The sequence below is a fragment of the Lycium barbarum genome, chromosome 12 (assembly GCF_019175385.1).
Source record: "Lycium barbarum isolate Lr01 chromosome 12, ASM1917538v2, whole genome shotgun sequence".
Lineage (NCBI taxonomy): Eukaryota > Viridiplantae > Streptophyta > Magnoliopsida > Solanales > Solanaceae > Lycium > Lycium barbarum.
The window spans coordinates 103,359,485-103,374,569 of record NC_083348.1 but is presented as its reverse complement, the minus strand read 5'-3'; the positions used below and the strand labels follow the sequence as shown (position 1 = coordinate 103,374,569).

The window sequence follows — 15,085 nt, the reverse complement described above, 5'->3', positions numbered from 1 at the left end:
TTTTTAAGCCCATCCAAACAGGCTCTTAGACACCTAAAATATACAATCTAAATTGAACCTATCAACACTTAAGCACTGACCAGTTAAAAAACTGAGAGCTTGAGATTCACGCGTGTTGGCAGAGCAAAATAACAAATGAAATAAAGCCATGTGGCCTTTTGGACAGAAGAAAACCAAAAAAGAAAAAAAACACTCTATCTCTTCTTCCCATCTCTCTCACGCCACCCATTGTCTTAGTCAATGTCTTCCGACCAGAGGCGGATCCAAAATTTGGAGGCTCCGGGTGCCATTTTTGTTTTTAATCCAAATAGAATAAATTTTTGGTCGATTACATTGGGCTTCGGGTCGGGTTATTAGTCTTTTCCATTTATATTAGACAAAATGATAGAACGAAAATACATAATAATAACAATAGCTTGCAGCACAGATTAGGTCTTTCCAATTTGTTTAAATATAAAAGCAACTGATTTAGCAATATGTATTATTACCTTAAAAGTAAGTCAAGAGGAATTAAGGAAATGTAAAAAGAAAATTCAAGAGGAATTAAGGAAATGAAAAAAGAAAAAAAAAAGGAAAGAGGCAACTGATATAAAAGGGCTCCTAAATTTGTGGAGCTGTTATAAATAACCCAAGTAGTGGATATCCATTAAGTTATAAATATCCCAAAATATCTCAAAATATCTCATGTCCTGTTGCTCCTATAAATAGGATGCACAGATGCAATGTTGAAAGAGCAGAAGTAATATAATCTGATATCTCTCTACATATTCTCTCTACATATTTCTCCTGTGTATTTACTTCATAGTTTTATTTCATAATACGTTATCAGCACGAGCCTCAGCCATGTTGAGCAAATACTTTGAAAGCCTCGAAGGTGCAATTCTTGGAATTACACTGAGTACAAGTCGTTGCCTCCTGGAGATAAAGTAAAGGACTTGCAGTACTTATTTAGTCTAAACAGTTCAGGTAACATGTTCCAAGTATTTTTCTATCTTTGTTTTGATGGTTGATTGTTGTTGACTTTAACAACTATGAAAATTTTAAACTGATTTTTGGGAGAAGCTCACCATCAACGTAGTAAGAAACATGGCCTTTCTTTTTTTAAATATTACTATGGAATATAGCACTTTGGCCTCTTTTTGCCAAAATATCTTGAAACCAAAGTTGCTGAAGGCTTTATGCCAATATTCTACTGGAAGGTTAGTTCGCAAATATGAATTGATTAAATGAGTTTATATCCGTGAACACCAGAAGTGGTAATATTTTTACAGGCTTATTGTGTTTATGATTGAAGATGTGTTAGAGAAAAATTCTCCACATTATATGTATGCCTCGATTTGCTTCTGAAGTAGCAATATCTTAAAAGAGGCTATAAGCTATCACGATTTGATATGCTTAAGGCTCGTTCAGATAATTATGTTTTATTCCTGAAGAATTAAAACTTTTGATAAATGTTATAAATATAGATCCATTCCCTGAAGTGAATGTGATAATATGTAGTAAAGCCTATAAATATAAACATGCATTTGATTGTGAAAATATCATGATCCATCTCCAGAAGAGGTAGAATAATTGAAAAGAAATATTCTGAATATTATATGCTTTTCTCCCGAAGTACTAAACTCATAATTTTGCTCCACGAGTAGCAAACTTTCAATTCTACTCTAGAAGTAGTAAGCCTATGTATTTTACTCCTGAAGTAGTAAGGTTTTTAATTCTACTCCTGAAACAACTCTGAAATCTACTCCCGAAGTAGTAGAATTCAGAAATTTACTCCTGAATTAGTCAACCTTTAAACTTTACTCCTGAAGCAGAAAGAATTACCAAAATATCTGAGAAATACTTTGAAGCAATATTTTCTTGTGTTTGAGCAAAATAACGAGATATTGATGAGCGTCGTATTTCAAGCACATTTAAATAATCAGGTTTCATTCCCCGAAGTGAATGAACAAATACCACAACTTATCTCCTGAAGGGATAAAATACAAGGAATGTAGATGTTATATTCTGGTGGTATGAAAGTCAGACATTGCTATATGTACCTGTCGTACGTCGAAACATATTTCTAAGGCAAAAGGAAGAAGAGTAGAATGCTTTCTCCTATAACCACATTAATACATTATGGTTAGTTGTTATTGATTTCCTTGAAGGAAATAACAATTAATGTATTTCTTTATGAAGGATTTGATTATTATGTGTTTGAGCTTAGATACAAAATTCTCAGTTAATGATGAATCTCCCTGAAGGAGATGTTTGAAATATTGAAGTTTAGAATTCAATGTTTATTTCGTGACACCAGTAGTGTCGAAATTTGCTTTAATGGTACCAGAAGTATTTAAGAAATATTTGGTAATAGAAATTAATGATCAAAGGCTCCAGAAGAGCTAATTATTTATTTACAAGTATCATGACACTAGCAGTGTCCAAATAATATATGATTATGGTGAACAAATTGATGTCTCTCGAAGAGCTTATATATGATAGTACCATTCATCTCAGATCATAATTATTTCGATCGGAAAATAAATTATAGTAAACCTGAAGTTTACTAGCGAGAAAAATGGTCATCATATTGAGACTACAGATGATTGGAAGATTGAATATCTCCAACTTATTACGGGTAGGGTCACGTGTGTAAAGCGTTACCCGAGCATGATGAGATCGCATGTCACAATAAACCAGAAGTTTTGACATAAAATTTTATGCAATAGTAAACCAGAAGTTTATTAAAAGAAATAGCACTCGTCATAGTAAACTTGAAGTTTACGGGTACAGATAATTTTATCAGTTGACAAGACCATTTTGATCGTCCTGATTTAAATCTGATGTGCTAATTGAGTATTAAAAAACATATTGAAGAACTAGAAGATTCTTCGAGAATTTGTTTGTGTTGCTTGTTCTCATAATAAGTTGATTACACCAGCTAATGTTGGGACTGAATCCCCAAAATTCTGAAAAATATAAAAGGTGAATGTGGGCCCCTTCACCTGCAATGTGATGTCTTAAATAGATGCATCTATTTAAGACAGTCACATGTATGTTTATTGTCAACTGGCAGTTTGACATTTACAAAGTTGCTTGCTCAAAATAATTGAGTTGGAAGCACAATTTTCAGAATATGTAATCAAGACAATCATCTTGATAATGCTGATTTATATCTAAGTTGGTTTGGCATTGGATGCCTCCATAATACAGCTAAACCATTGCTTATGAGAACAGAGTTTCAGATGTTGGTCTGAGATATGATATATTGCATACAACAGCACTTGTATGCTTCAGATCAATAAATTTTGATAAATTCTCCCCTCATATTTGGTTCAGGGTCAGGAACTAGATATTTTCATCTTTTAGCATTTGATGTGCGGTACATGATTAATGGATATACCATGATGCACACAGATGGATTTTCCCAAAGAAAATGGGGACATATGTCACTAAAATAAGGGGGAGAGAATAAGCAGCTAAGAAATATGTTGTGAATTATCATCAGTATGATCCTCAGATAATTCAAGTCAAATGCTGGAAGCATTTGCTGACCCAACTATTTCATATTTCATCTGCAAAATGCTCTTAATGTCCCTGAAGGACAAAGTCTACAGCGTGCATGGAGCATGGTAGACCAATCGGTTCCAAATATAATAATCCTTGAAAAAGGGAGGAGCAAATGATCATAATAAGGAGGCAATGTGCTCTTGAAGAGCTACGACATAACACTTCATAAACCTTATAGGAGGTTCAGGTACCTGAAAATAATGAAGTGATGAGATCTCAGTAAGTTATGTCGAATTGCGAACCGATACAACATGATATCTTGTCGACAATATACAATATAGCGCGCAATATTGTATAAGGTTGTGAGGATTTGATTTCTACGTCTCTTAAAGCATGTTGACGTAGAATAATTACCAAGTAAAATGATCCATCTTGGTAAACGTAATGTTTATTGGGCCAGCAGTCTAAACAACAGAAGATGTCACATTAATTATACTGATGGATGCTGTCACGGCCTATGTGGCTTACTTGATGAAATTTATATGAAAATTCCTGAAGGATATAAAATGCCTGAAGCATTTGGTTTAAAGTCTCGGGAAATGTATTCAATCAGATTACAAAGATCATTATATGGTTTAAAACAATCAGGGCGTAGGTGGTATAATCGCCTAAGTGAGTACTTGATAAATGAAGGATATATAAATGATGCCATTTGTCCATGTGTTTTTATTAAGAAAACAAAATCAGGGTTCATTATACTTGCTGTTTATGTTGATGACATAAACCTCATTGGAACTCCAGAAGAGCTCCAAAAGGCGATTGAATATTTGAAGAAAGAATTTGAGATGAAAGATCTCGGAAAGACAAAACTCTGTCTTGGTTTGCAAATTGAACATTTCGCAAAAGGGATCTTTATACATCAATCTGCCTATACTGAGAAAGTTTTAAATCGGTTTTACATGGACAATGCGCATCCTTTAAGTACTCCTATGGTTGTTCGCTCACTTGAAGTGAGAAAAGATCCGTTCCGACCTCAGGAAGAAAACGAAGAGCTACTTGGTCCTGAAGTACCATATCTTAGTGCAATAGGTGCACTTATGTATCTTGCTAATGTTACAAGACCTGACATAGCATTTTCTGTTAATTTGCTAGCAAGATATAGCTCTTCTCCTACACGGAGGCATTGGAACGGGATTAAGCATATATTGCGATATCTGAAGGGAACTAGCGATATGGGTCTGTTTTATACTAACAAAGGTAGTACAGATCTTGTTGGTTATGCAGATGTAGGTTATTTATCTGATCCACATAAAGCTCGATCTCAAACTGGCTATCTGTTTACATGCGGAGGTACTGCTATATCATGGTGATCGACCAAGCAGTCCATTGTTGCTACTTCTTCAAATCATGCTGAGATAATCGCTATTCATGAAGCAAGTAGAGAATGTGTGTGGTTGAGATCAGTGATACATTTCATCAGAGAAAGATATGGCTTGAAGTGTGATACAAAAATACCCACAGTATTATATGAAGATAATGCTGCATGCATAGCTCAATTAAAAGGAGGTTTCATAAAAGGAGATAGAACAAAGCACATTTCACCAAAGTTATTTTTCACACATGATCTCCAGAAGAATGGTGATATTGATGTGCAACAAATCCGTTCAAGTGACAATCCTGCAGATTTGTTCACTAAATCTTTGCCAACTTCAACTCTTGAGAAGATGATATTCAAGATTGGAATGCGAAGACTCCGACATCTGAATCTTGGTCTTCGTCAGGGGGAGTGAAATACGCGTTGTACTCTTTTTTCCTTAACCAAGTTTTGTCCCATTGGGTTTTCTTGGTAAGGTTTTTAATGAGGCAGCTCTCAAAACGTATTTCTAGATATGTGCACTCTTTTTTCTTCATTAGGAATTTTTCCCACAGGGTTTTTTTTTTAATAAGGTTTAACGAGGTACATCATCTATTAATGGACATCCAAGGGGGAGTGTTATAAATATCCCAAGTAGTGGATATCCATTAAGTTATAAATATCCCAAAATATCTCAAAATATCCCATGTCCTGTTGCTCCTATAAATAGGATGCACAGATGCAATGTTGAAAGAGCAGAAGTAATATAATCTGATATCTCTCTACATATTTCTCCTGTGTATTTACTTCATAGTTTTATTTCATAATAGGAGCCAATTTGTAGATTTACAATGCACGTGTGCTATGCTGTCTATTTACTGCAACAAGCCAAAAAAATAATAATTAAATGCTGCTACTGAGGCTCGATCCCTGGTCACCAAGGGGGCAACAATTGCCCTTTGCCACGGGCACTATTAAGCCATTTGTTACACAGGGTGGCAGTATATCAATTTATACAATCTGATACGTATGTATACATCTATACATAGCGTTTTCACCGAAGCTTGCGGGTGGCGTGGCATCCCCACGGACCTTAGTAGATCCGCCCCTGCTTCCGACATGGTACTACCTGGATTTATTTCTTGAATTTATCCACTATAATGTATTTGCTCTGGCTAGTACTTCTACATCATTCCCTCTTTTCGTTGATGGTTCTGTGGTTCGTGTTTGAAAGGGCAGAGAGTTGATGGGAATGGTGGAGGTGCGACCGGGAAAATAAGGAAGATGCAGAAAGAGATTTTTCTGGAGAAAAAAAAAAACTCTTTTATGCTCTCAAGAGTTCATGTGATATACGCAAAGTGCCAATCAGTCTGTGTGTTTAATGGGCACAATTTGAATATAAATCAAGTTTTCAATAAGTAACCACCTTAGTTGAGGTGTCTAAATATGATATTTTTTGACAACTTTAGGTGGTAGTCTATGTATTTGGCCTAGAATAAATTATGTTTTAACTCAATCAATACATAGACATGTGGTTAGGACAGTTCAAAATCGAACCGCAATCGATAACCCAATCGAAGAAATGGCTTATTGGCTTATTCGTATAGGGTTATCGGATTAACGGTTGGTGAACAGATTAAAATTTTATAGTTAACGGTTTATCGGTGCGGGGACGGATTACTCAATTTTCTTATTGGATAAACCGTTAAACCGTTAAGATTTATATAGTTACATTTTCACCCCCAAGTATATAAAGTATCTATTTTAAATCTTAAAGCTAAGGGCTAAAGGCCCATTCAGATTCAGTATTGAACTGGCAAGACAAGACTATAAATTAAGTACTTAAATTTGTGTTTGAGACGCCGCTGAGTTTGCTGTCTCTATTATGTAATTTTGCAGATTTAAATACGTGAAACAAGTTTATGTGTATTTTATTTCATGGTCATTTGTATATTTTTCTTTTCTAAAGGAAGGTGAATTCATAGGCGGAAGTTAAATGATCATTATTCCTTGTTAATACTGGTGAATCTATTAAAATGTTAGCTTCTAAAATCATCAAGAAAACTTTAAGATAGAGATCCAGAACTTTTTCAACTTGAGAAGCAAAGTTAACTTCAAAGTTTTCATTCTCTCTTAGATTTAGCCGATACATCACCTGATAACCGTCTGATAATTGCTAACCTCATACTCAACCAATCGATATCTTAACGGTTGGCTAGCGAATTAGAACATTTAAAAACCGATAACCGATAAGCTGAACCGTTAAGCGTAATTATTCACCTGATAAGCAGCCCTACTTGTGGTCATTCATAAATTTGTCCAAGTTCTTCATTCAGACTCTTAGATGTGGCAACTTGTAGCACGGTTTGAACCATACAGCAGAATGTCTAAAGAGCCGAATTCAAAATAATACTACTCATTCATTCATTCATGATAGTAAAATGAACAATTTTTTCCAGAAAACAATAGATAAATAGTATATGTAAAGATGTACCCTTTTAAAAGGGAGGAACTAGTAGTTATGAATTACATTTATTCAAGTTTCTTTCAATATGTTTTAGGCCCATCGCAGGCCAGAAAAATGCTTTTCAAGTCTCTCATTCAATCGAAAAGACAAAGAATAACGATGTTAATCCATATCAAACTTGACGCAGGCATCAATACTTTGGATCGCTGAAGAAGCCGTTGATAGCTGGCATAATCTCTGGAGACTTGTTTCGAACAAACTTCCTAAGAGCATGCTCAGAATATTTCTCCCCTTCCGAAAAATTGTCCAGCACCCCTGCTGTCCTGTTTTCCTTGGTCACCCTGAGTTTTTTTGCAAACACAAAGGCATAATTAAAACTTGATAATGTAAAATGAAAAGTTAATGCATTTTCACCGAGTCTTTTTTTTTTAAAATCAGTAGCGAAGCTACATGGTTTTTTTGTGTGTGGTTTTTTTTTTTTTTTTGGGGGGGGGGGGGGGGGGGGGGGGGGTTCAATTACCACTTTATCGAAAAAGAATATCATGCAAATTGGGTAAAAACAACTTAAGAAAACCAAAAAAATGGGATCTCCATGACACAAGAGAAGCTTCCAGTATATCGCAAAGTGGTTGCTCAAAAATTGTTTTAGGTTGCACTTCTAATCTCAGGTGGGGCTTTCATGCTTTCTATAATCTCCTCCATAGTATATTCCATCTTTTGCCACGACTAAACGATGCAATCTGGTACAACACAACGTACATATGGGGGTGTTCATTGCCTAGCTGATGCTATACCAAAACAAAGGCTGGCAGATGTTTAATATACGTATAATGTATGATTTATGTGTATAGACAAGCGGATGTAAATATTTTGGTTGAGCAGCCTAATGTGTAACTTCCCCTTGATCAATTGATTTGATTTCTACCACCAACAAGCAATCAAATAAAACCAACCCAAAGGGGCAACGTCCTTTATGGATAGACCAATTTTTCCAGGTTTTCATTCTTCCATTTCAAAGTCTCACAAAAGGGATTTGTAACCTCATCTGATTCTTTAGAGTCCTACCAGTTACACTCTAGGGGCTTTCCTATTTATCAAATCATTGATGAAAATTGACAAAGAAACTTAAGCTAAGAGCGTTTCATATGCCTCCAGATCCTTACTACGTAGGTAAATCAAAATCGGTGGAGGATTCAATAAACTTTGGATCAGAAACTATATATGTGTTTAACAATTCACTAAATAAGTACAACCAATACATTTCAAACCAAGTAAATCAAAAAAGTTGGGGTAGAAAGTCCCAAACTCAAACACATAATCCTTAATTCGTCTCTGACCAACATCTATATCCTTACAAGTCATAAGGATAAAGTATCAGCGTTTGAATAAGCATTAGACACAAAGGAAGATATATCAAATGTAAATCAATCAATCACTTTTTTTTTTATGTTCCTTTTAATTCTTGTTATGCATATGGAGAAGGAGAGCAAACCCCATAGGGTGCCAGGTGACTATATGAATTCTCTATATTCAAGCCCCATCTATTTAGCGAAACCACTTTGTTCTAATACTAATAAAGAGTCACAAACACAGAGCTTTAATCAGACTTTAAAGACTCTAGCAAACCTGGTTCTAATAGGAAATTTTATCAAGCATAGTCTTTATAATAGAAGTAACTACCCTCAATCACAAACAAGCTAATTGGGGTCGACTTTATTAATACTCACTCCTTTTTTAAATCATCAATCAAGCATAATCTTTATCTTTTTCTAAAAGAGGCACATGTATTATATGTACCTGACTTCAGGGTTGCCACTGATATTACGAACCAATTGCATTCCACAGATCCCAACAGCAACTCCTACCGCTGCAAAAAGTGGATACACCTGTCCCACCACAACAAATATACCATCTCAGATCTAACCGCTAAACCAACAATCAACCACAAATATTACAAACGTAGCCGATTTGATAGCAAGTTATATTTGTAGATCTAAGGTGGAACAATAAAACATACCTCGGGCCTCAGCCATCGTTTAAGGGTGGAAGAAGCCATTCAAAAACACGCTAACTTTATGATCTTTTGTGGAGACTGTTGATTGATGATGATGACCTACCTGTTTTTTCCCTATTTATATTCTCTAAAAAAAAAAGGAAATTCCTCGTTGGCTGCAATTTACTTTTATTTAAACTTACGAAAAGGTCCATAAAGTTTTTTAAAAATCCTTTGGAGCTCTAAGTTTTCTTTTTCAATTTCTCGACTGAATTAAAAAGTTTTTAAGAGTACATCCAAATCCAATAACTGATAAGAGTGGTTGCTCAGGTGTTAAGCATCCTCTACATCCTATTCTAAGATTGTAGGTTTGAGCCATCAAGGGAGCAGAAAGGTAGGAGCTCTTAGGGAGGGTTTAAAAAAAAATTCAATAATGAAAATGTCAACACTTTATTCAAATTCGTATAATACGTTTGAAATGGGTGAATATAGTTCTTTCCTTTTAACCTTGTGAAAATATGAATTAGATTATAAGGGATAAAATTTTAAAAGAAAAAAAATTGTATTTTGACATTTGATCCGTTCAAATTAGATTTTTGATTATAGCTTCAATTATATTTATAGCAAAAAAATTAGTTGAAGTTGGTTTCTATATTATTGGACTAGAAATATAATTACAAATGCTAATTTGAATACTTTTCGTTTTAGAAAAATTGTAAATCAAAAGAGAAAGTTAATGATAAGGTAGGTTGTCAAATCAGTATATTTACTGTAGTTTTTTATCTTTCAAAGGAGGAAAGGTAAGTAGAATTCATAAATTGGTAAAGTGCCTCTACCGGTAAGGGTGTTATGTAACAACATGCAATTAGTGAATATTCAAATGGTAATCCAACCACATTTATAACAACCTTTCAGCAATTTCAGAGTCAAAGTTCATTTTTCTTTTCTTTTTGGGCTATGAATAACAAAGTCAACTTCGCAAGGGACTAATTTGCATACTTTTCATTCTACTAGAAGGGTAAAACTAAGAAAAAAGTGCCTCTAGCAACAAAAGCGTTGCTTAACAATAGTATAAAATTGTTAAATGTAGACGATTGGACCGACCATTAAAAAGAAATCCAATTGGGTGGCTCCTGGCAAGCTACAGCTTTCAGAAGCGTCTTCATGCATGAACAAATGGCCTAATTATTTGACCATTTTCTCATTGGCTCTTGATGCTTCAAACAATTGATTACGACTGTTCTCCTTTTACGACGAGAAACCGGATACTCCTAATAACTATTGGGCAATTTGCACGATTGTCCTTATTCGGGTTGGCCTTTAATTTTTATCTCTCAAATTATTGATCTTTAATTTTTATCTTTCGCCAAATATCTTGAGATTCTGAATTCGAATTCGACTAGAGTTTTGAAGATAATTAGATCTATTTGGATAAAAATTAGGTCTTAAGGAAAACTTTGTCCAAAATTAGGCCTTAAGACAAATATCTGCCTTAAGGCCTAGCTTTTGCCCAAATAGATCTAATTTTGGGCAAATGTAAGGCAGGGATTTTGGGAAATCCTTGTCTTGCGAATTTTATTTTTTATTTTTTTCGTAAGCGGGGGTTCGAATCCAAAATCTCAGAATGTTTTCCATCACATTTTTAAACGAAAGGCAAAAATTAAAGACCAGCAATTTGAGAAGCAAAAATTAAAGACCAATGCGTTTGAAGGGCAATACGCACAAAAAAAATAAAATGTAACCTTTCGTCTATGTTACTGGGCCGGAATCGAAATTTGAAGAGGGTCATTTGCAGTTTTGTCCCTATTTTGCGCTGGTCCTTTAATGTTTATCCTTCAAATGCGCTTGTCTTTTAACTTTTTCCCTTCAAAATCAAACTTATGTCTGGAGGACATAAGTTACGCAACCTAATATCCACAAATTATGACATGCCATTAAAGAATTTTTGCCTCACTAAGCATAATTTCAATTTTGAAGGACAAAAATTAAAGACTAGTCCATTTGAAAGGCAAACCGTGCAATCATTTTTTTTGCGCGGATTGTCCTTCATTTGGGGTGATCTTTAATTTTTGGCCTTCAAATTGGTGGTCTTTAAGTTTTGTCTTTCGCTTAATACCCCGAAGTTGTGGGTTCGAACCCCAGCTCAGTAAAAACAAAACAAAACAAAAAAATAGCAAGGCAGAATTTTGCAAAATTCTGTCTTAAGGCAAATTCTGCCTTGCGAATTCAAACTCTACTTTACGATTTTTTTTAAAAAAATTTACTGAGTGGGGGTTCGAACTCAAAACTAAGGAATTTTTAGCGAAAGACAAAAGTTAAAGACCACCAATTTAAGGAACAAAAATTAAAGACCACCCCAGCGAAGGGCAATCCAGCAAAATGGCCCCGTGCAATTACTTCATTTGAATATTATGGATTTGGAATTTTAGTTCTTCTAATTTATTAAATTTTAAACTATTAATTTGTACATATTTAATGATTATGTTAAGACAAATATAAAGCGTGGAACAAAATTATTGAGTTCGATTGAACCTGTAATCGAATCTCTAGCTCCATCTCGATATGTTATTTATTGTTCTTCAAACGTTTTGCTTACTTAACAACTAGTAAATTTGACCGCGCTTCGGCAGTACTAATAAAAAACTAAATATTTTTTATTAATATCTAAATATTAAAAGTATTTTAATCTTCAAATCTAGATATATTATTTTTTAAGTTCTAATCCATTTTATTATTGTCATTTTATCGTTTCAAGATTTTTGTTTTCTAAAGATGCTTGACCCAAATTGTGGTGAAACTAATACTTTTTCCTTTTTTTTCTTCCAATTTTAATTTTCTTTTCCTTACTTCCCTACCTATTCATTTTCAAAAAAAAAAAATGTCAAATCTCCCTTTTGTTTCTCACTGTCTAACTTACACATAATTTAAGTAGTATAACTAAAGGGATTCAAGGGTATAATAGAGATAGGTGAGGAAAGAGATTCAAACTTTAACGTATTGAAAATTCTTTTTGAAAGAATTGTTTAATTATAACTTATAAACAAAAAATAATTTATACGATCTAAAGAAAGTTTTAATGCAAAGCTTACGGCACCTTTTACCCCCCTCCCAAATATACCATGTACCGACAATCATCATAAACACAAGCATTAGAAATGTATTAAAAAAAAGCCTTTGATGGCTCTCCAATTATCGATCAACTATACATAATTGTAAAATTTGAAAATTGGTGAATATATCACAATTTCATAAGAAAAGCTCTTGAAGTTATCAATTGGTAAAGTAATACCCATGGCAACTATTAACTTCTCTTTTGTTCAATTGTCTAAGCTACACATACTTTAAAAATGAAAATTTGGGGTGTTAGAAAGGCATCTATCTTAATTTAGGTGACACTCCTATCGAATTGTCCCATAAATCATCGTTGGTTTATTGAGGTCAAACTCTTACAACTGCTTTTGGTGCAAAACTCTAGAATTTTTTTTCTCATCATGATTCATTACATAAGCAAAAGAAAAGGGGGAAAAACTTAAAAGAACATTCACAATGAATGATCGAGATTTCTTTGCTTCACACCAGAAATCATTTAAAATCGAAAAATTAAAACTCAAATATAAACACAAAGTAGTCCAAAGTAAAGCTAATGATATTGTTGTATTTCAATGCATTTAACCTCGCAAGAAAACAGAAAAAACTTTTCGATTTTTATTTGTCTGACAAAACTGTATATTACGTAGATACTATTCTTTAGTGCACAAAAAATAATACTCACATAACATTAAACTATTAAAGGATACCAAAGTAAGAAAGATTAACAATTTTCAATTTATATGATGGAGAAAGAAATAAGAAAATCAAATGAATCATGCACATACATAGCTAAGAACCCAGAAAGGAGTGAGAATATATGAATCGATGACCTTACAAATGAGAAAAATGTGGAAGAAAATTGTTCTTCTAAAGATAGGATTGCAGCAAAGAAACAGCTGAACATCAGACCAGAAAAATTAAAAAAAAAAAAAAAAGGAAAGATTAGAGAGAACAAAAAATAGGCACAAACCTGCGAACACGGCAGCTATAAGCCAATATATTAAACGGTGATATGCATTAATGATCATGAGCCCGTTTGGATTGGCTTATAAGTTGCTTATAAATTGCTTATAAGTTGTTTTCAGTTTTTTTGAGTGTTTGGCTGGCCAGCTTAAAGTCATTTTGTGCTTAAAATAAGCTCAAAAAAATAATTGAGCTCATTTGACTTAGCTTATCTAAAGTAGTTTATAAGCTGAAAACAACTTATAAGCCAAAAAAAATAAGTTAGACTGCTCCAACTTATTTTTTTTAGCTTATAAGCTGCAAACAGCTTATAGGCATAAGCCCATCCAAACAGGCTCCATGTCTAATTAGTCTTTGAATAGGGATAGCTTTTGGTCTCCTCAAATTCCGTCGTTTCTAGTTTCCTCAAAAAGAATTTTCCTCTCATACACGTTCAGCACATATTTATTTCTCACTTCATGATTCATGATTGCTGCTATAAAATGTCATAACTGCAGCGAAATAAATTATGGCAAGCCATATTTTTCTTCCTTTTTTCTTCTTCTCTAGTGTTGTTTTTGAAGCATAAAATAAGGGGGAAAAGGCAAAAAAAAAAATGAGAAAAAAGATAAATAGGAATGGTGGCCATAGAGAGGTGTCACGTTATCTTATTTATGTCTAACTTTATATTATATATAGATATGTTAATCGGAACGGTAATTATGAATTTGAAAAACATAACATTGACTTCTTGTTTTTCTAGAATATCAAATATTTTAAAACTAATACTTTTTGTCAAGACGATTGGTATTTGGAATTGGAGGATAATAGTTGTTTGGAATAGAAAAAAGATATATCTAGCTAAACAAGTACCGACGTAATAGATAATAATAGTATAGATAGCGAACACTTGAAACGTGTATAAACACACACTCAAATGTGTGATTATCTAACTTCCAAGTATAGAAAGGTATTGAAAAAGGAAACAAGCCTAGTTTTAATTAGAGCATGTTTGGATGGGTTTAAAAAAATCAGCTTATAAGCTGAAACAACTTATAAGTCAAAAAAAAAAATATTGGGGTAGCCCAATTTATTTATTTTTGGCTTATAAGCTGTTTTCAGCTTATAAACTGCTTTAGATAAGCTAAGCTAAACGAATCCAATTAATTTTTTGAGCTTATTTTAAGCATAAAATGGCTTTAAGCTAATCAGCCAAACACTCAAAAAAACTGAAAACAGCTTATAGACAACTTATAAGTCAATCCAAACGGGCTCTTAATCCAAAATGAATGGTTCGTAGTGAAATACATTTCTATCTAAAGAATATGAATAGTTGTTGCTGAAAGGATGTAATTACATAATATTGTATTTATTTCAAAAAGTAAAAGTATTTTCGTATAATAACTGTTCAAAACAAAATTTACAGAAAAATAAGATTTAATTCAGGAATCTTTTGCATTTAAAAATTCAAATCCATTAGGAGCCGTTTGAACATGATTTGAAATCATAGTGTTTTGAAGTTAAAGTTTTGCTTGAACATGCAATTTGAATTTCTTAAGTTGTATTTTTTCTTATAGATATAAAAACCCCACAAGTTGTGAAAATCATCAAAACTTTCTCAATTTTTATACAATCTCAGCAAAATGAGCAAGTCATAGTTCATAACAAAATTAATACGCTACTAGCTAGAAGACCTTTCTAAAAAATACAACATCAATTGATTAAACTTTAGTTCAATAAAATGAAA

General features: G+C 33.4%; 1 protein-coding gene across 1 annotated transcript; it reads right to left on the bottom strand.

Annotated features, from left to right (window-relative positions):
- Positions 1-7,246: 7,246 nt before the first annotated feature.
- On the bottom strand, positions 7,247-9,482 carry LOC132623083 (uncharacterized). The gene is made up of 3 exons (XM_060337784.1): positions 9,331-9,482; positions 9,111-9,199; positions 7,247-7,654 (listed from the first exon to the last, which is right to left on the bottom strand). The coding sequence occupies exons 1-3, from the start codon at positions 9,367-9,369 to the stop codon at positions 7,504-7,506; spliced, it is 279 nt and encodes a 92-aa protein (XP_060193767.1). The 5' UTR covers positions 9,370-9,482; the 3' UTR covers positions 7,247-7,503.
- Between the last annotated feature and the right edge of the window lie 5,603 nt (positions 9,483-15,085).